Source organism: Podarcis tiliguerta (genome assembly GCF_965153285.1).
Source record: "Podarcis tiliguerta genome assembly, chromosome: 17".
NCBI lineage: Eukaryota > Metazoa > Chordata > Lepidosauria > Squamata > Lacertidae > Podarcis > Podarcis tiliguerta.
In genome coordinates, this window is record NC_139550.1 from 3,655,192 (window position 1) to 3,676,109 (window position 20,918).

At 47.1% G+C, this 20,918-nt stretch overlaps 1 protein-coding gene across 2 annotated transcripts; it reads left to right on the top strand.

Annotated features, from left to right (window-relative positions):
- Window positions 1–19,917, top strand: ACRBP (acrosin binding protein). Of its 2 annotated transcripts, XM_083420109.1 has the most exons (9): window positions 1–98; window positions 2,938–3,150; window positions 5,430–5,524; window positions 10,767–11,452; window positions 14,777–14,909; window positions 16,316–16,495; window positions 16,599–16,763; window positions 16,853–16,939; window positions 19,415–19,917. In XM_083420109.1, the coding sequence occupies exons 1-9, from the start codon at window positions 59–61 to the stop codon at window positions 19,535–19,537; spliced, it is 1,722 nt and encodes a 573-aa protein (XP_083276235.1). In that variant the 5' UTR covers window positions 1–58; the 3' UTR covers window positions 19,538–19,917. The 2 variants fall into 2 exon arrangements, with proteins under 2 accessions (XP_083276235.1, XP_083276236.1); XM_083420110.1 differs by lacking the exon at window positions 2,938–3,150 and having other exon boundaries at window positions 7–98.
- Window positions 19,918–20,918: the final 1,001 nt, after the last annotated feature.

Genomic DNA, 20,918 nt, shown 5'->3' on the forward strand with positions numbered 1-20,918 from the left:
CCAACAGCTTCTGGTCTTGTTGGCCTTTGAAATGGGGTGAGCCTGATGCAGAACGGCGATGTTGAGGCTCAAGTTGCTACGATGGGCCTGTCTGGTGGGTGAGTGACCGACCTCTCTGTTTATCCAAGAAGAAGCCTGCCTGGATTTCTGGTTTGAGATCATCTTTGGCTCCATATGGCCTATAACTGCCATTGCTCTTGACTGGCTTGGTTGTATATTCTGGCTGGTGCTCTTTTCTGACAGCTCCTTTTAACGTGGAAGTCAGACATAAAAGTCAACATGGGCCTTAGTCCATCGATCTGATCCCACTGTGATTTTAACTTATTCTGCCTGGTCTGGATTTGAAGAAAACTGGACATTTGGGGTGGGTGGGTGAGTTAAGAAGTCTCTTATGAACTATTCCTTCACAATGAATTGTGAAATGGATGTTGCTGTCATCGTTTCTTAAGAGGTAAAAGTAAAGGGTCCCCTGGCCATTGGGTCCAGTCATGACCGACTCTGGGGTTGTGGCGCTCATCTCGCTTTATTGGCCGAGGGAGCCGGCGTACAGCTTCTGGGTCATGTGGCCAGCAGGACTAAGCCGCTTCTGGCGAACCAGAGCAGCGTACGGAAACGCCATTTACCTTCCCGCCGGAACGCTACCTATTTATCTACTTGCACTTGATGTGCTTTCGAACTGCTAGGTTGGCAGGAGCAGGGACCGAGCAACGGGAGCTCACCCCGTCGTGGGGATTCGAACCACTGACCTTCTGATCGGCAAGTCCTAGGCTCTGTGGTTTAACCCACAGTGCCACCCGCATCCCTCCATCTTAAGAGATATTCATTGGTAAATAAAAAGTTTAGGTTTGATAAGTCAGTCAGTAGAACCTCAGTTTTTGAGTGTCTCAGAAGCCAAACAATTCGGAATCTGAACACCGAAAACCCGGAAGTAATTGCTTCCATTTTCGAATGCGCCTCAGAAGTTGTACGGCTTCTGAAGCATGTTTTTCATTGTTTCCCATTAACTTTGCAGCCAGCCCATTGATCCTCGGTTTCCGAACATTTCGGAAGTCGAACAGTCTTCCGGAATGGATTATGTTCGAAAACCGAGGTTCCACTGTATTTAACAAGGTTTGGGTGCAGTCGTTCAGTAATATTCAGTAATTTTATTTACAAAAAATATTTATATGCAACTACATGTTTAAAAAACAGAAAAAAGCTTGCAACAACAGCATCTATAGGCAATAAAAGCAATGTAAAAAAAATTGGAGACCATCAACGATTACAGAAACACATTTTCTTTATTTGCCTGCACAAGCTTGGTGGCAGAGAAAAGTTCGGCAAATTTTGCATCTCTGTTTTGGACAATAGATGGCCCCCTTCTACTTTCTGGTGGCTCAGTAATGAACTACTGCGGCCTGTGCTATTGTGAGGGAATCTACGTAGAAGTGTCAGTATTCAATATTGGGTGAAGGAACACCATCTTTTATAACAAGGGCATGACAGTGTAATCTCATGTATTTTTACTCAGGTGTACGTTTCACTGTGTTCAACAGTGAAAATGTGCGTAAGATTTAGCCTGAAAGTTTTGGGTTTTGTTTTTATTGTGTGGAAGTATTTTAGAGACTGTTGTTTTTGCTGTGGTATTGGCAGTTAATGCTTTACAAAGGACCCATTGATCTGAGTGCAGTTGAGGGGGTCACAGAATAGACTGATCATGTGTTGCTTTTGTCTCCTTGTACTCCTTATCTTTTAAAAGGGACGCAGGTGGCGCTGTGGGTTAAACCACAGAGCCTAGAACTTGCCAATCAGAAGGTCGGCGGTTCGAATCCCCGCGACGGGGTGAGCTCCCGTTGCTCTGTCCCTGCTCCTGCCAACCTAGCAGTTCAAAAGCACGGCAAAGTGCGAGTAGATAAATAGGTACCGCTCCGGCGGGAAAGTCAACGTCATTTCCGTGTGCTGCTCTGGTTCGCCAGAAGCGGCTTAGTCCTGCTGGCCACATGACCCGGAAGCTGTCCCTTGGCCAATAAAGGGAGATGAGCGCCGCAACCCCAGAGTCATCCACGACTGGACCTAATGGTCAGGGGTCCCTTTACCTTTACCTTTACTCCTTATCTTTGTAGTAACTTAATTTCCTATTGGACTTTTTATAACATGCTGTTATAAGAAAAAACTTCTCCCTTTCCATTATGGGGTATTCCAGAGCCCGTAGAGAGTCCTTAAGTGGGTTCCCTATCAGTAGGAGAAAATAACAGAGGCCAACCAGAGAATATTGAGAAACAAAGCGGCTAGTAAGCCTGACCTTTATTAAAGGAACTGTTGCAACAGAGTCCCCACTCATCACACACAAGAGGGAGGAGAACCCTGAACAATGGTGCTCAAGCCCTTTTATAGACTTTTTAAATTGCCCACCCTATAGCTCAAGACGACCCCCCCAAAACATCATACATACATCACAGAAAGAGGTGGTCTACAGCAGAAATCCTGTCTTCCAGGATACCTGATAACAGTCACTGATTGCCTTACCTGGGCAGCCTGGCTATTCTTTTGTGGTGGTTAATACTTTAGTTCTTGAATCCAGGTCAAAGGCTCACCCTATTCATGCACAAATAAGCCCTTAAAGACAGGATTTGCAAGCAAAAAGACAATGGGAAGGATTTCCCCATTTGTCGCCCTTACTGCAGAGGAATATCTGAGGTCATTGGGAGAGTCAAAATGGCTCCAGTATTGCTCTCCCGTACTATTTCAGACACATGGTTTGTATATTTAGATATGTGTGCATTTATGAATATTTATTCTATATTTGAGACCTTAAAATTCTTATAACATCTCCTTGTACCTTGTAACTTAATTTCCTCTTGGACATTTTCTAACATGTGTTTTGTTTTGTAATATGTGGTGTAACAGCCACTGGCTATAAGCGATAAAAATCTGACAGACGGATAACTTCTCCTTCAGGTTTCCTAATCTTCCTGGCGCAGTTGATCCCGAGAACTTTGTCCTACCAACCAGGCAGCCCCCTCACGGCTGCTGAGTACCTGGACTTTTTTGCGTCCATGAGGCCCAAGTGGAAGGCAAGCGTGGTGTGTCAGATCCGACACAGAAAAGGTTGCCAGGATCCTAAAATCCTACAGCTGGATCAGTATGAGAACCATGGCGAGATCCCAGATGGTATGTGCAGATCACTGGTTCACGCTTCAGATTCCCACCAGAACCCTTTTGTGGTGAGAGACTCTGGTTGCACTTTCTTCAATATACGATTCCCGCCAACAACAGCCTTTTCTGCAGTCTGTAAATCTACAGATCTCTCTAAATATGGCCTGTAAATGTCTGTGCGGGTCCTATGGCAACCATCCTCAACTTTTTCAGACTTCAGGCCAACCTTTAAAACCAATTTTCAGCAGAGAACCAACTTTTGAATTGTTTTTTTTTAAACAAAACTTTATAATTTCTTCTTTCACAAGGCATATCTACACCGGCGAAATGCAGGGTTTTCAGTATTTCTTAACCCTGGGGAACCCTTGGAATTGTAGTTCTGTCAAGACGGGGCAGAGAGGTGGCTAATAAATACTTTTTAGTATCTGTAGCAAAAATACTTTTTAGTATCTGCAGATGTCAAGGAAATAAACAACTATCTGACTTTTAGAAGATATCTGAAGGCAGCCCTGTTTAGGGAAGTTTTTAGCGTTTGATGTTTTATTGTGTTTTTAATATTCCATTGGGAGCCACCCAGAGTGGCTCAGGAAACCCAACCTGATGGGCAAGGTATAAATAATAAAATTATTATTATTGTTATTATTATTATTATTACTACTACTATTATTATTACTACTATTATTATTACTACTATTATTATCTAGCAAACTACAATTCACAAAAGGAGCATAGCTATCGCAATCAGCAAATATAGAACAAGCAAAAGATATACCGTATTTTTCACTCTATAGGACGTACTTTTTCCCCTCCAAAAATTAAGGGGAAATGTGCGTGCGTCCTATGGAGCAAATGCAGGCGCCTTGGCTTCAGCGATAGCAACGGGGAGCCTCCGAAGCACAGAGGGAGCGCTCCCTCTGTGCACCGACCCCTCTCGCTCTCCAGGCTTCAGGGATAGCCACCTGAAGCCTCCGGAGCACAGCGGGAACTCACGCTGCGCTCCGAAGGCTTTGGGTTCCTTTTGCTGAAGCCGGGAGAGCAAGAGTCTGCTGGCTTCAGCAGAGAGGGAGAGCTGCGCAGCGCCCCTTCAGCGAAGCGGGAGGAGAAATGGAAGGGGCTCTGTTTCTCCTGCTGCTTCACTGAAGAGGCGCTGAGCAGAGAGGGGGAGATTTTTTCCCCCCTTGTTCTCCCCCCTCTAAAACAAGGTGCGTCCTATGGTCGGGTGCGTCCTATAGAGCAAAAAATACGGTATATTGCTAGACATGCCCCATCTCTCTTTCCTTCTCTCTCCATGCGCCTCTTATTTTTCTATTTCTCTTCAAAAATTAAAATACAATGGTGGCTTTGCCAGGGAAGCAAGCCTCCTTAGGTCGGGCCAAGACCCACTTGTGGATCCACACTCAGCCTACTAGATGAAGTCCTAAGAGAAGAAACAGAAGATGCTCTAGGCGTTTTCATCGGCTCACCTTTACTGCCATTCTGTTCAGGGAGGACACAATTCACCCGGAAACAGACCTGTGCAAGGCTTGCCCAGGAGTACCTTGGAGTGGATTGTGCCCTTTCCCTGCTTTGATTCCCCAAACCACAACTGTAACTATTAATCTGGATTTACATGGGAAGGGGAACGGGCTTTCATTAGTCTGCAACGATAAGGTAAAGGTAAAGGTACCCCTGCCCGTACGGGCCAGTCTTGACAGACTCTAGGGTTGTGCGCCCATCTCACTCAAGAGGCCAGGGGCCAGCGCTGTCCGGAGACACTTCCGGGTCACGTGGCCAGCGTGACAACGCTGCTCTGGCGAGCCAGAGCCGCACACGGAAACGCCGTTTACCTTCCCGCCAGTAAGCGGTCCCTATTTATCTACTTGCACCCGGGAGTGCTTTCGAACTGCTCGGTTGGCAGGCGCTGGGACTGAACAACGGGAGCGCACCCCGCCACGGGGATTCGAACCGCCGACCTTTCGATAGGCAAGCCCTAGGCGCTGAGGCTTTTACCCACAGCGCCACCCGCGTCCCAGTCTGCAACGATAATTCGATGCAGTTCTGAATGTCTTGTGCTTTGGAAGCAAAACAATGTAAAAATTCTCCTCCCGGCTTTAAGGGATTGGGGGAAAAGAAATTGGCCGAAGGTAGTTAGTTGTTTGGCAATATACTGCCACAGACCCCTCAATCATTAGAGAACATAAGTGTATAGCTCAGTTCAACAACTGGTGCGTTTGTTTACTTCTGAGCAATGCTGGAGGATATGGTACTTTTCGTTCTTCCTTCCCATGGTAAGACTTTTCGCCTTCTGCTTCCAGGTCCCATCTGCGCGGATCTTCCTCACGTTATACGTTTTGAGACTTTTTGTCTATTTGCACAGTTTCGGTGTTCAAACCGGAGATTCTACGTCAAGGTGAGGAGGAGAGAAGTATGTCTGCCCGCTTCAACAGAGCTCCTGTTTTTAGAAGAATATGAAATTCTGAGTGATTTGGCTAAAAAGCAGAAGGTTGAGGCATGTGGATATTGTTAAGGTCCCTTAATAGGTTACCCTTCACCTTCCCACATAACTGGAGGATTTCAGGAGGGTTAGTGCAGAGGCACAGATAGAGATACAGTGGTGCCTCGCAAGACGAAATTAATTCGTTCTGCGAGTTTTTTCGTCTTGTGAATTTTTCGTCTTGCGAAGCATGGTTTCCCATAGGAAATGCATTGACGGTTTCCCATAGGAATGCATTGACGGTTTTAAGAAAAAGGCGCAAGACGTTTTCGTCTTGCGAAGCAAGCCCATAGGGAAATTCGTCTTGCGAAGCAACTCAAAAAACAAAAAACTCTTTCGTCTTGTGAGGCATTCGTCTTGCGGGGCATTCGTCTTGCGAGGTACCACTGTACAGGACAAGGTCCTACATGAGAAGATGCCCAGAGCAGATCTGGAACAAAAATGCGGACTGAGAGTGGACGGGCAAGCCGAGATGGCTGGGGCGAGGCAGGGTGCCACACAAACCAGGCCACAGTCTTACTGATGCTTTCGCAAGGACCCAGCAGCTTGCCTTGAGAGGTGGAGTTACACTGAGACCTGATAGCACAATGCTATATAGTGGTACAGTGGTACCTCGGGTTACATACGCTTCAGGTCACAGACTCCACTAACCCAGAAATATTACCTCGGGTTAAGAACTTTGCTTCAGGATGAGAACAGAAATCGTGCTCCGGCAGCGCAGCGGCAGCAGGAGGCCCCATTAGCTAAAGTGGTGCTTCAGGTTAAGAACAGTTTCAGGTTAAGAACAGACCTCCACAACGAATTAAGTACTTAACCCGAGGTACCACTGTACTCGAAGCTACAAACATGAGTCTGACCAAACTGCGGGAGGCAGTGGAAGACAGGAGTGCCTGGCGTGCTCTGGTCCATGGGGTCACGAAGAGGCGGACACGACTAAACGACTAAACAACAACAACAACAACCACTGTACTTGGTACTCAAATGGCTTGGCTCCCGAACAAATCCGCTCCTGAACACCGCAAACCCGGAAGTGAGTGTTCTGGTTTGCAAACGTTTTTCAGAAGCCGAACACCCAATGCGGCTTCAGATTGAGTGCAGGAAGCTCCTGCAGCCAATCAGACGCTGCGCCTTGGCTTTTGAACCGTTTCGGGAGTCGAACGGATTCCTGGAACGGATTAAGTACAAGGACCGAGGTACCACTGTATCAGTCTTCCTCCATTTTGCAGCCTTGACAACAAGGGGCACCCAGTGCACAGGCCAAGAAACTTCTGCCTTAAATTGGCATACGCTATTCAGAAATCATGGCTGTCATGAGTTTGTTACATTATAGAAGGTGTGTTTTCTTACGAGTCCCTTGCCTTCGCTCAGATCTTAGGGCAAATGTTTGGATGGGCACACTTTTAATTTGTATACTGTACCACCTTTGGATATTACCATATCCAAGGCGGTTTACAACCTGAAGAAACAACAAAATAGACAGCAAAGATCGCACACCTATTAACAACCTGATCCAATACAAAAAAAGCCATAATAAAAACACAACTTTAAAATCAACAACTTATATCAAATACAGTCGTACCTTGGTTTTCAAACGCCTTGTGAGTCAAACATTTTGGCCTCCGAACATTGCAAACTCGGAAGTGGCTGTTCCGGTTTGCAAACTATTTTTGGAAGCCCAGTGTCCGATGGGGCTTCTGCAGCTTCTGATTGGCTGCAGGAGCTTCCTGCAGCCAATCAGAAGTCGTGCTTTGGTTTGCGAACGTTTTGGAAGCCAAACGGACTTCTGGAACGGATTCTGTTTGACTTCCAAGGTACGACTGTAAAGCAATATTCAATAATTCGCCAGAATGTAAGAGTAAACAGTAAAATGAAATATCAGCAAATAAAAATTACACTTAACAATTACAATAAAGAATCACTAAACTGCAATCGGTAAAGATAATGGCAAGTCACAATGCATAAAATACCACAAAACATACAAAACCATGTAGAAGGGTCAAACTGAGAAGCAAGGGCACACAACTTATAATTAAAAAAAAAAAAATCCCTGAACTACTCATGATTTTACCAGCTGCTGAAAGTTTAATTTATAGGGGGATTATGCAATTGCTACACTTTCCTGCCTTTTCTTTTTCCGGTCCTTTGTATCTGCTGCAGCAAGCAGGACTTTAATATTGCCTTGGCTCCGGGCTGGAAGGACTGAGGAACGAATGCAGAGAAGGGGTTGTGCTGTTAACACAACCAGGCATCCCTATTTCCACTGCCTGTGGTGGATAGGATCATTTCACCGTGGCCTCTTGGCCCAGCAGGTTTTGCAGTTTCTTTTGTGGTGCTTCCAAAACTTGCAAAACCTGCGTGCCCAGAGAAACAACGGTGAATGTAGCTTCCCAATGCTTTTTTATTCCTGGCCCTGCCTCATCTTCCTTAGGAGCGGTTGATCTGCTTTCAAGCAGGAGACGGGTGATACCTTTTTTTCAGATAATGTATTAAATTAGGGTTAGGAAACATTAGGAAGAACTTCCTGACAGTAAGAGCTGTTCGACAGTGGAATTTGCTGCCAAGGAGTGTGGTGGAGTCTCCTTCTTTGGAGGTCTTTAAGCAGAGGCTTGACAACCATATGTCAGGAGTGCTCTGATGGTGTTTCCTGCTTGGCAGGGGGTTGGACTCGATGGCCCTTGGGGTCTCTTCCAACTCTATGATTCTATGATTCTATGATTCTAGGGTTGTTTCAAGACAGAACATTGCTCTTTGTGTACATGTTCTCCCTTTCCTTTTGCCCCCGGTAATCGGGTTTTGAAGATTTAATATTATTTGGAAAACCTGCCTGAAATATACTCGGAGTCCAGAGTGGATTTCATGCTCTTTATTCAGCTCATAGTGGTGAGGAGGAATCAAAGTTCCCCCACAATATCTGCTTTATATACATTATTTACACAATGGGCTGCCCGTGATTGGCTAATTCCGGGCTTCTCCTGTAGGCCAATCGGGTTGTGGATTCACTTCCACCTGGAGCTGGATTGGGTGGCTCCTGTGGACCAGTCATACTGCTGCATTGTTCTAGGACCAATCAGACTGCTGCATTTTGGATCCTATTCAACTCAGTACATAACACTGCTGGAATTCTTTTAGAAGAGACGACAAAACAAATAGGTCTGCATGCCAGGGGAAGTGATGCTTCTTTCAAGCCTCTCTTTAAAATAATATGAGGAATTCCACATCATGCTAAATTGATGGTTCAGAGCATTCCAGCTTATCAGACGTGAAGCTCCCCCCACATCCCCTTGCACACTGTTTTGGGGCTCCTCCGGACAACCCTGTTAGCCAATTTCAGGGGGTGCCTGTGGAGAGGAAGAGGGGGTGAGACCCTATTGTGCAATCCAGTGTTGTATATGCACAAAGTACCAAATGTGTTGACAGTAATAATTATGCAACAAAACAACAAAGTGGCTTATAAGTATAAATCAAATTTGCTAGAATAATACAGTGGTACCTCGCAAGACGAATGCCTCGCAAGATGAAAAACTCGCAAGATGAAAGAGTTTTTTGTTTTTTGAGTTGCTTCGCAAGACAAATTTCCCTATGGGCTTGCTTCGCCAGATGAAAACGTCTTGCGCCTTTTTCTTAAAACCGTCAATGCATTTCCTATGGGAAACCGTGCTTCGCAAGATGAAAAATTCACAAGACGAAAAATTCACAAGACGAAAAAACTCGCAGGACGAATTAATTTCGTCTTGCGAGGCACCACTGTAGCTAGAATAGAGATAGACTTGTAACCATTCAAGAAGCAACAAACATACTAAGGAGCCATGTGCAAAACAAAGCCTGGAGATACTGTAAACATGGAGTGGATAAGTGAACAACTGCATCTTAACAAGTTACATGTGCAATAAACGTTATAAACCGTTTTGTATGACCGGCTTTTCAGACTGATGAAGCGTGCAGCGAAACCTGTAATATATCCGCAGAACAGATCTCCTTTTGCCCACTTGCGCTATTATTCTCACCAGGGTGGTGGCTTTGAATTGCCTTCCTGTGATTGATCCATGCATACGGCTTTGTGTTTCCAACTCAAGACCCATTGAAGAACATCTCATCCAGTTCAATCTTTGAAAAACAGCTTTGAAAAACTTTTTCATATTCTCCAGTGTGCTACCCTTGCCATTGTGGCGGCACGGGGTTGCCGTTCTGTGATTGGAGTTACGCTACTTGTTGAACGGTTCATTTATCCAGTCTGTATAACGTATACTGCACATGTAACTTGTTAAGATACAGTTGTACATTTATCCACTCCATGTTTACAGTATCTCCAGGCTTTGTTTTGCACATGGCGCCTTAGTATGTTTGAATGGTTACAAGTCTATCTCTATTCTAGCTATTATTCTAGTAAAATTGTTTTTATACTTATAAGCCAGTTTGTGGTGGTGGTGCTTTGTTGTAATCCAGTGATAGCCAAACTTGGCACTCAAGCTGTTTTGGGATTTCAGCTCCCATCATCCCTTGCTAACAGGACCTGTGGTCAGGGATGATGGGAATTGTAGTCCCAAAACAGCTGGAGGGCTAAGTTTGGCCATCAAAGGTGTAAGCAGTAGTCCTACCCTATATGTTTTTCCATCCCAGGTGAGGTGGAAAGATTCCATTTCCCCCTAAACCACAGACATCGTGCAGAAGACCTCTTATTTTGGCATAGAAGCGGCATATGAAATAAATAGAGCTGGACTTAACCGCACCAGGGAGCCAGGTCTGCTTGAAATAGCAGCAGAAAATAGGCCTTCACTGTGGTTATGGTCTTTCAAGAGGGGACATCAGGTCACAGACTCCACTAACCCAGAAATAGTACCTCGGGTTAAGAACTTTGCTTCAGGATGAGAACAGAAATCGCGCGGCGGTGGCAGTGTGGCAGCAGCAGGAGGCCCCATTAGCTAAAGTGGTCCCTCAGGTTAAGAACAGTTTCAGGTTAAGAATGGACTTCCAGAGTGCATCAAGTTCTTAACCTGAGGTACCACTGTACTAATACTAATACCAGGTAATGAACTAGGTCTGATGAGAAATGTAGACAGGACTCTTTTACATGGGGGCGTGGGAGAGAGGATTCTTCACCCAAGACAACTTGGTCACGTTTTCCCCAATTTTCTCCTTCCTCCACCCCCACCCTGGATAGCGGATACTGTGCCCAGAGTTTGAAGAGGATGAGGATGAACGCGAACACGAGGTTCACGAACATGAGGTTCACGAACATGAGGTTCACGAACATGAACATGAGCACGAACATGAGCACGAACATGTGCATGAACATGAGCACGAACATGAACACGTGCATGAGCATGAGCATGAACATGAGTACGAACACATGCACAGACATGAAGATGAGTACGAGGATCAAGACGAAGTCAATGCCGCTTCTCCATCCCCAAGCCAGTTGCGTAACATGGCGCCAATAGACCACAGTGCCACACCCTCCCGGGACGCCCGCCTCCGCTCCAACATCGACGCCATTTTGAAATATTCCTTTGCCGTCTCAGGCCAGGAGCCCGTGGCCAGGGAACGCTCCCTCTCAACTCCCTCCAGCACGCCGGACTACGTGAGTGCCGTGCTCGTCGCCGCCACTGCGGAAGCCGTGTCCACCACCGAAACGGCCGTCTCCGAAGCTGAAGAGCCGTCAGTCACCAAGGCGCTCTCAAACCAGCAGCTCCACAAGAGCATCCACCGCCTGATCGGCATGGCCTTCTCTCTGGAGCAGTCCCTGAATGCCGAGAACGCGCAGCCTTCCAAAGGATCAAAGGAAGGAGGCAGCGAAGGAGACCTGAATATGCTGACTAGCCAGGAAGAGTCCGGTTCCAAGGGGAGGTAAGGGCAGGTCTTGCTCCCAGGCCAAAAGTAGTAGCATTTGCTGAGGAAAACAGGCCCCCAAAGCACAGGCGACAGGGCCTACAGGAAGATGCCTAGCGATGGGACACCTTTGTTGTCAGCTCCCACTGGCTCCTCCCTTTCGTTTCCCCTCATGATATTGACTAAATATATATTTCTATATTTCCAAAATGCTTGTGTGGACTAAAGTTATAAGTAGAAAATAAAAAGCGCATTGAGGACAAATAATGTGGAAAGTCCTAAAGTTTATTTTCAAGACGTGCTTCTTCAACTCGGTCAACATAGTCACCCCAACAGACAATGTACAGGGTTTGGATATTCTGGCACACGGCAAAGCCATACAACTGAGTCACCCCCATCTTTCCTCTCCTCTCAGTTTACTCCGTGCTTTCTCCTTCCCAGATCTCCTACACCACCAATCCATGTTCCTCTTAATTGTTGATTGTAAGGTGCTTTCTGGTCAGGATTTGCATACGGGCTTTATTTTGTACAGGGCCTAGCACCCTATGAGTGCTAAATCAGTGTGTGGATGAGCGACAGCTGCATTGCTTTGTTTTATGAGGGAAATCGTTGGCTCTCCATATCCTTACTCCTTTAAAAACAACTTGCCCAAAGGTATACAAAATTATTGACATCGATGCAACGCTTCAGCTCCCAGTTTGGGCCAGTCTAGCAGTTCCTCAGTTATTTATCCATTGTGACGGCCATGTTACAAATAGCCACAAGCCCACACACTCTAAAACCAAGTAAAAAACACGGAAGACCAAATCCACTCACTTTTAAGAAGAGAGAAAGAGCAGCTACTTCAGGGAAGAGTGGATTCTAAGGGTGCGTAACTGAGCAAAGAATTAAACTTCGGTTGACGTTTTAGATGCAATGGAATGATTTTGCTGAGCAATTAATAGGTACAAATGGGTTCATTGTCATCCCATTTATACCCATTTGAGGGCTGGGACTTTATCTTTTCCTAAGAGTGGCAGCAGCTCCTTTTGGGGGACTTCCACTTCTTTTTCGTAGACTTCTTTGAACATCGTGTCATTTGGAGAGAAAGGGTTGGTGCTAATGGAACTTGCCTTTTCCACTACCCCCCCTCCAAAATGTCCCACAATGATGCGATTCTCAGAGCATTCTGGGAAATTCTAATGGCAGCTTCCCCAAATCAGCTCTGTTGCCGCCGACCCAGGAAGCAGCAGCAGCAGCAGCGACGACAAAAGGTTGAAACGCAGACAAGAAGCCATGAATGTGGAAAGAAATGTGGTTTGAATGAACGAATAACAGGTTGAGTGAAGTTTCAAATAAAGAAACCGGGGGGGGGGGAGCACATCCTCAGGTGATGTTGAGCACAGGAGCGATGGGGAGAAAGGAATCGGTACTTGTGTTGTCAGGCGCTAGTTGATGCTCACAGCCCTACAGGGGGCAAACATCCTGTTCATTATTGTCACCTGTTCAGCTACCTTCTCAAAAAATGCAAGCAATGAGAAGAGCAAAGTGAAGAGCAGTAGTCTCCACTTCCCTCCTGCCTTCCTCCTACCCTGGGAGTTGTAGGCAGTGGCGTAGCATGGGTTGTCAGTACCCGGGGCAAGGCAAGTAATTTGCGCCCCCTAACCCGTGGATTTTAGCACTCGAGTCTCGAGCGCCCCCTCCCCCCAGATGCTGTGCCTGGTGTGGCTGGGCCCCCCTGCACCCCCCACGCTATGCCACTGGTTGTAGGGATTGGGCCCAGGACAACAAGGCAAAGGAGTAGGTTGTGGTGCCTTGGTGAGGAGAAGGGAGACCCACAAAGATGGGTGACATATTACCCAAGGGTCCTCTAAACCCTGGATCTGGAACTAAGACAGGGGACTAATGTTCTCCTCACCTGCCTCGTCTTTACTCCAGAACCCCTCCTCCTCCTTTCCCCTAGTCATACATTTCTCCTTAAAAAACAAAACAAAAAAAGACGTTTGTCAGGGTTTCATATCTGCACATTTGTTGGGACCCAAGAGTTTGCTGGTGTATCCTGCTAGAGTGTTAACGTACCCCAAGCCTTTGGCAGTTCCACACTTTCAGATAATGCACTGCCAAACCATAGAGCACAATTAGATTTTCTGGCAGCTGTAGGCAGAGCTTAAAGGAGCATGTTGCGAATTTTTCAAAAGCAACGTCTGTGGTTGGCATTCAGCATTGCACTAAGACGATCGTTCCATCAGGGCAAAGGTTTCTGCTTGCCAAATGGAATGTTCTCCCGTCTCCACATCCCGCACACTGTTCTGCAGCATTCTCCAGAGAGATTTCAGAGTGGATTTCAGAGGGGGGGAAGGGAGGAAATCCCCATTGTGCCAGTAGGAACCCAGCCCTATATGTTAGCATCAGTTATTTAGTAACCTAAACAACTGCATATTCAATCATATGTAAGATCTATTTTAAAATTGTCAACTTCTTTTGCTAATTTTCCAATTGCATGGGCATGTCTCTCTTTTTGCCAGTCACCATCCACGATGGCCCATTCACTCAAACGAGGCGTCACTTGATTACTTGAAAAAAACATGCACATATTCTGACAGCCCATCAATGTAGCAAATTGGTAATAGGACTCTCTGTAGATTACCATTTATGGGTTCCTCCAAAGCATACATTTCCTCCTTTATGGGACCCAGGGAAAACTATTTTGTGAGGCTCTGCATTACGCCATAGGGGCACTTGTCCTGTGGATTTACCGTATTTTTTGCTCTATAAGACTCACTTTTCCCCTCCTAAAAAGTAAGGGGAAATGTGTGTGCGTCTTATGGAGCGAATGCAGGCTGCGCAGCTATCCCAGAAGCCAGAACAGCAAGAGGGATTGCTGCTTTCACTGCAACGATCCTTCTTGCTGTTCTGACTTCTAAGATTCAGAATATTTTTTTTTCTTGTTTTCCTCCTCCAAAAACTAGGTGCGTCTTGTGGTCTGGTGCGTCTTATAGAGCGAAAAATATGGTCAATAAGGACCACTTCTGAGGCTCAAACAAGGCATGAGACTAGATACGGGTTTGCCACTGAAAATGGCAGTTGGATATCAACTTCCCCTTCCTCTATCTACTCAGATAGCGCAGCATGCATTTCCCCACACATGAGTCATCTTAGTCCCATGTTTCCTTAATTAGTTACAGTGAGAAGGGGGCGGGGATTGACATAGAAGGCTGCCATTTTCAGCGGTTTCTTCTTGGGCTGATGAGCACCCAGGTATCGGAGCTGCCTCTAAGAGATATTGTGAGGGGGTTGGGAGATCAAAATGGCCGCCCTCCTTCTCACAATTTCCTTCTCTCCGTTTCTCCTTTGTTGCCTTAGCCTCTTAGCTCTTGACAAGGAAGAAGCTCTGGTGATTCTCTGCTATGCAGTGCTGCAAGACATTTGCATATCCTCACCTGTTAGCAAGGCCTGGAAACAAATGGAGTCAAAAACCTTTGGCTTTGGGGATTTGGTAAGCTCCGTGCTGGAGGCCAGTTTCATACCTTCTCACAGCAGAGCCCAGCAGTTGATAAACGGGGAGATCTCCAAGCCCACCTTAAATTTCGGTGCCACCTTCTGAGCTAGTAAGAGGTCCTGATAGGAGGAGGAGAGGAGGCAGTTTGGTTGAACAGAACTTTATCTGTGAATTTATAATCCTCACTTTCATTTTAAAAAGAATGCAGCAAGGCGGAATGCAACATATAAAAATAAAATAAAGAAAGGGACCGTCCATACAAAACATAACAACAACAACAACAACAACAACAACAACAACAACAAGAACATTCATGTGTTAAATTCCTGTCTATACAAAGGTTTCAAAAAACTTCTGAAGGAAGAATAAACAGTTCCACAGGGCAGGGCTCAGCACACTAAAGGATCAGTCTCTAGTGATGGTCAACCAGGCCTCAGGGGCGTATGGCACCACCAGGAGTGTCCCATCAGAAGGTCTCAGTGACTGAAGTGGAACACAGGAATCAGACAACTGGCGCCCAAGTTATTTAGGCCTTTGAGAATTCACACAAGTACCTGGACTAGCAGCAAATCAGTTTTTGGATCCAGTTAAACCACAGAGCCTAGGACTTGCCGATCAGAAGGTCGGCAGTTTGAATCCCCGCGACGGGGTGAGCTCCCGTTGCTCGGTCCCAGCTCCTGCCAACCTAGCAGTTCAAAAGCATGTCAAAGCGCAAGTAGATAAATAGGTACCACCCCGGCGGGAAGGTAAATGGCATTTCCGTGTGCTGCTCTGGTTCACCAGAAGCGGCTTAGTCATGCTGGCCACATGACCCGGAAGCTATACGCCGGCTGCCTCGGCCAGTAAAGCGAGATGAGCGCCGCAACCCCAGAGTCGGCCACGACTGGACCTAATGGTCAGGGTTCCCTTTACCTTTACCTCAGTTAGAAGGGCATACCCTCCAAGCACCCCTTTTTTCCAGGGACAGTCCTGGAATTACGAAAGCCATCCTGGCTTTTGACTTGATCCTGAAATGTCCCTGTTTCCCCAGCCCATGGTGCTGCCACTGAGCTCAGAGAGAGGGATGAGCCAGCGCTTGTCCCAAGCAACAGCAGTGGCAGCTGTGAAGGAGAATCCCATGGGCTCTCTATGGCTGCCACTGCCGGCCTCCTCTCTTGGGCAGCTCCTAGTGGGTGCTGGAGAGTGGGGGAGGAGGAGGAGAAGCCGCCAGACATTTGTCCCTATTTCCATCTGAGGAATGTTGCAGGGTAGGCAAGGGGCAGCACTCTGAACAGAAGAACCAACATGATGGGAAGGACTGCACCCGCAACAGTGGTTTGCCACATGCTTCAAGACAGAGAGGTAGATTGTTCCAGCAGGCGCGGCTATGTTTTGGTCCTTCTCATTGCTCCGTCACTCCCTAGGTGTGTGATAGCCTTGGCCGACGCCATGCCGACATCTGCTCTGAGTGTGCTTTCTGCTCCCTGAAGACAGAGCAGTGCCAAGGGGCCTCCAATCTGAAGCGTACCCACTGTGTTGGTGGCATATTCACATCCTACATCAACCCGGGGATTTTGGCTCAACACCAGGCTATGCATTCCAGGGTAAGCCAAACGTTTAGGTTGCCCAGATATTAGAGAAAGCTTCGCTTGCGGACAAGTTCCATTGATTCCACCCCTTTCCCTCCTCCTCATTTTTTACCACCAGGTCCCCACAGGGGTAGAAGAGTATTTTGGGGTTGAGACATATGCTGGCTTGAAAGCAGACTATTGGTGCGGTCGCTTGGCTGCTCGTGGCTGTGATGATTATCGGGTGTCTCTGTGGTTGAAGACAGAGTATTTCTCCTTCCAAAAAGGAGATTTCCCAAAAGAAGTGAGTGTTAATGGAATGTCTGTCCCTTGCCCCCATCATGTTGGTTTGTTCCTGTCACCCCCGCCACCTTGTCATTTCCTTCTTCCCAGATCTGCGACTCGACAGGAGTTCAACACCCCACCTACTGCGCTTTCAAGAGCAAGCAGTGTCTGAAAGACAGCCATGCTGGAGAGAAGGTGGGGATGACACCTTAAAGGTCCCTTCTTGAAGCTTAAGTATAAGAAATCAGTTGTTTGTTGAGTGCTCCCACATTACGGAAAGGCAAAGCTTATCCCCGTCCCGTTCCTTTCAACTAAAAAGAAAAGGGGCAGAAAGCAACAAGGCTGTCTTTGTTTAGTTGGATCAAGCATTGAGGGCTCATCCAGACTTCCTTTTGTGCCATGTTTCTGGGCACAGGTCTGCATTTTCAAGCACCGTGCTTGTTTTCAAGCATTTGCTTGTTTTTGTCATGGCGATTTCCCCGGGAACACCTGTGTTTTACTGAGAAGAAAAGATGCAGTGATAGGGGCAGGTGGGGCCATCAGCCTGGGAAGGTAGCCCATCTGGGAGAAGGAAAACTCTGGTCCTAAACCTTGCAGCATATCTTTGGGAGAAGAAAAAACTCAGGAGTAAAAAGCAGAGACATCACCTTGCCAACAAAGGTCTGTATAGCAAAAGCTCTGGTTTTCCCAGTAGTGATGTATGGAAGTGAGAGCTGGACCATAAAGAAGGCTGATTGCTGAAGAATGGATGCTTTCGAATTCTGGTGCTGGAGGAGACTCTTGAGAGTCCCATGGACTGCAAGAAGATCAAACCTCTCCATTCTGAAGGAAATCAGCCCTGAGTGCTCACTGGAAGGACAGATCCTGAAGGTGAGGCTCCAATACTTTGGCCACCTCATGAGAAGAGAAGACTCCCTGGAAAAGACCCTGATGTTGGGAAAGATGGAGGGCACAAGGAGAAGGGGACAGAGGACAAGATGGTTGGACAGTGTTCTTGAAGCATGAGTTTGACCAAACTGCGGGTGGCAGTGGAAGACAGGAGGGCCTGGCGTTCTCTGGTCCGTGGGGTCATGAAGAGTCGGACACGACTAAACAACTAAACAACAACAACAAACCCTACACAAATCCGGTGTGGTGTCCCTAAGTCCTATAGCCAAGCTGGTGCCAAATGTATTGCTCTGCTTTCCTCTGGAGCACACCAGAGAGACCGAGAATGGCGTCTTGTCATCCAGACAGCCCAGGATTTCCATGCACACTGCTCAGGCTTGCACCCTGGGGGAAGTCTTTTTTTGCTGCTGAATCAATGTGATTTCCCATGGATTGCTGCTTCCTCCAATTCAGTGGTAAAATCCCTCCAATTCAGTGGTAAAATGCAGGTTTTCCCTGGGAAAACAAAAACCACTTGGACATGGAGCTTTAAAGCTCAGACCTGTGCCTGGAAAGGGTGGCGCAACAAGAAATCTGGAGGAGCCCTTAGCTGCTCTTTTGCAAGTCATTTCCAACGAGTCAGCAGCTCTGTTCCCCATCTTGGTTCAGTCTTTGCAGAGTACAGTGGTACCTCTGGTTGCGAACGGGATCTGTTCCGGAGTCCCGTTTGCAACCTGAAAAGAACACACCCCGCACCTGTGCATGCGCTGGTCGCAATTCGCTGCTTCTGTGCATGCGCATGACATCATTTTGCATGTCTGTGCATGCGCAAGCGGCGAAACCCGGAAGTAACCCTTTCCGGTACTTCCGGGTCGCCGCGGGACACAACCTGAAAACATGCAGGGCAACTTTAGCCCTCCAGGTGTTGATGAACTACAATTGCCATTGCAATTGAGGGGAGTTGTAGTCCAGCAACATCTGGGGGACAATAGAATCATAGAATCATAGAATCATCGAGTTGGAAGAGACCACAAGGGCCATCGAGTCCAACCCCCTGCCAAGCAGGAAACACCATCAGAGCACTCCTGACATATGGTTGTCAAGCCTCTGCTTAAAGACCTCCAGAGAAGGAGACTCCACCACACTCCTTGGCAGCAAATTCCACTGTTGAACAGCTCTTACTGTCGGGAAGTTCTTCCTAATGTTTAGGTGGAATCTTCTTTCTTGTAGTTTGGATCCATTGCTCCGTGTCCGCTTCTCTGGAGCAGCAGAAAACAACCTTTCTCCCTCCTCCATGTGACATCCTTTTATATATTTGAACATGGCTATCATATCACCCCTTAACCTCCTCTTCTCCAGGCTAAACATGCCCAGCTCCCTTAGCCGTTCCTCATAAGGCATCGTTTCCAGGCCTTTGACCATTTTGGTTGCCCTCCTCTGGACACATTCCAGTTTGTCAGGGCTCCCCACACCAATTCTAAGGGCTCCCCACACCAATTCTACCAAGGGCTCCCCACACCAATTCTAAAGGATGCCAAGTTCCACTTGGCTAGTGGTGGCAAACTTTGGTCTCTCAAATTTCAGCGGCACCCTGTGTGATGCTAAAACCTGGTGCCCTCCCCTGCCTCTTGCGCTCTGTTCTACAGCACTGTTATGGTGCCCCCTGCAGCGCAGCACCCAGTGCAAACCAAACTGGTGGCTTTACCCTAACCCTGTGGTTAGTTTGGGGCAAGGTGATTTGATCCTTCGTCAGAAGTGGAGAAGACAGCTCTAACGTTCTGTTCTTCTTCTTTCACCCCTCAGGTGATGCGGAAGCCTTGCCAAAAAAACCAGACTTACCGAGTGCTAAGTAGGGAGGAAGGGGAAGAGGAAGTGGTGCTTTGGAGCAAGAAATTCTTTCTCAGTAATGGAGAGGGGAGAGAGTGAAAGCAGTGGCTCCAATGGCGAGGCGGTGAGGCAGAGAAGATGCAGCACATAGAGACGAACGCATGGACAGTGTGTGACGCTCATCTGATACAAGGCATTCTGCAGGGCACAGTCTCTGCTGGTCTCTTCTGTCCTTTGCTTGGTATTAGGAGTGATGTCACTGTGCATACTCTCGCTGTACAGCTAAAATGTGTCTCTATAGCACCAACCATCTTCACCCAAATCCTTCAGGCTCATCCGGGACTCTGCAACCTAGAGCAGAATCCGCAAGAAGGCAGATCCTTACCCATATCTCCATCAGTAAATTCAAATCTCAACACCATTGCTAGGCCATATACTTTGTATTCTAATACATAAAGGACCATCTCTTCAGCTCTGTAGGGCTGCTCGGTGTGGTGTCTTCATTTCTGGTGAACATTTCGGTGACTTTGTTTTATCAGATCACAGCCTGCGTGTGAGTCCAGATGTTTCCCCTTAACAAGCCTTAGTCTCATGACCAGAAAGTAAATTCTATGTTCAGAATCTAGCATTAGACAGGCTTGAAATGTGTTACCCAATCTGTCACTTCGCTTCCTTTGTCCAGAATTTGATTTCTTTCTAGTTTCAGACCAGATTTGGGCAACCCTACTCAAATCGCTTTTAGTTTTGCAAAAGTTTGGCAAAACCTGCCTTCACTTCCTTAAGTTTTTAAGCAAAATAGTCTCTTTTTCCATGGACACTCCCAGGGTCTGAATCAAGTTCTTTCATTTAAGCAGAATTCTAAACAATGAAGTATTGTTCCTTTTTTCACAATGACTAGTTCTGGGATGTAGGCAGTGGCGTAGCGTGGGGGGTGCAGGGGGGGCCGGCCGCACCGGGCGCAACATCGGGGGGGGGGCGCTCGCACTCGCAGCTCTCTGCCCCTACCTGGCTCACTCACTCTCTCTCACTGCAGTGCTGGCTGTGCGAATCCGATCCAAGCCGCCGGGTCCCCGCCCACTGTGGAGTGGAGGGTGCCAGGCGTGTGGTGTGGAGAGAGAGCGGGGGACTATCTGGGGGAGGGACAGTGCAGCGGGGGGCGCAAATTACTTACCTTGCCCCGGGTGCTGACAACCCACGCAACGCCACTGGACCTTAGACTCCACACAACATTATTTGACAGCGATGCTGTACACAGCATTCCGTTTCACCCTCGCCTGTGTGAATTAATGGTATGGCTCCTGTTAGTATGCGTATGAATTAATACAGACATATGGTAGTTTAGCAATCAAGCTGCTGTGGCAATACGCTCACAATGTTGTATACAAACATACAATTCCCTCTCCAGGATTAATCTCAGAGAGAAAAAACCACTTTCAGCAATTTGCAGAAGAAGCCAGCTGGTGCTTGCAACATCAAAAAA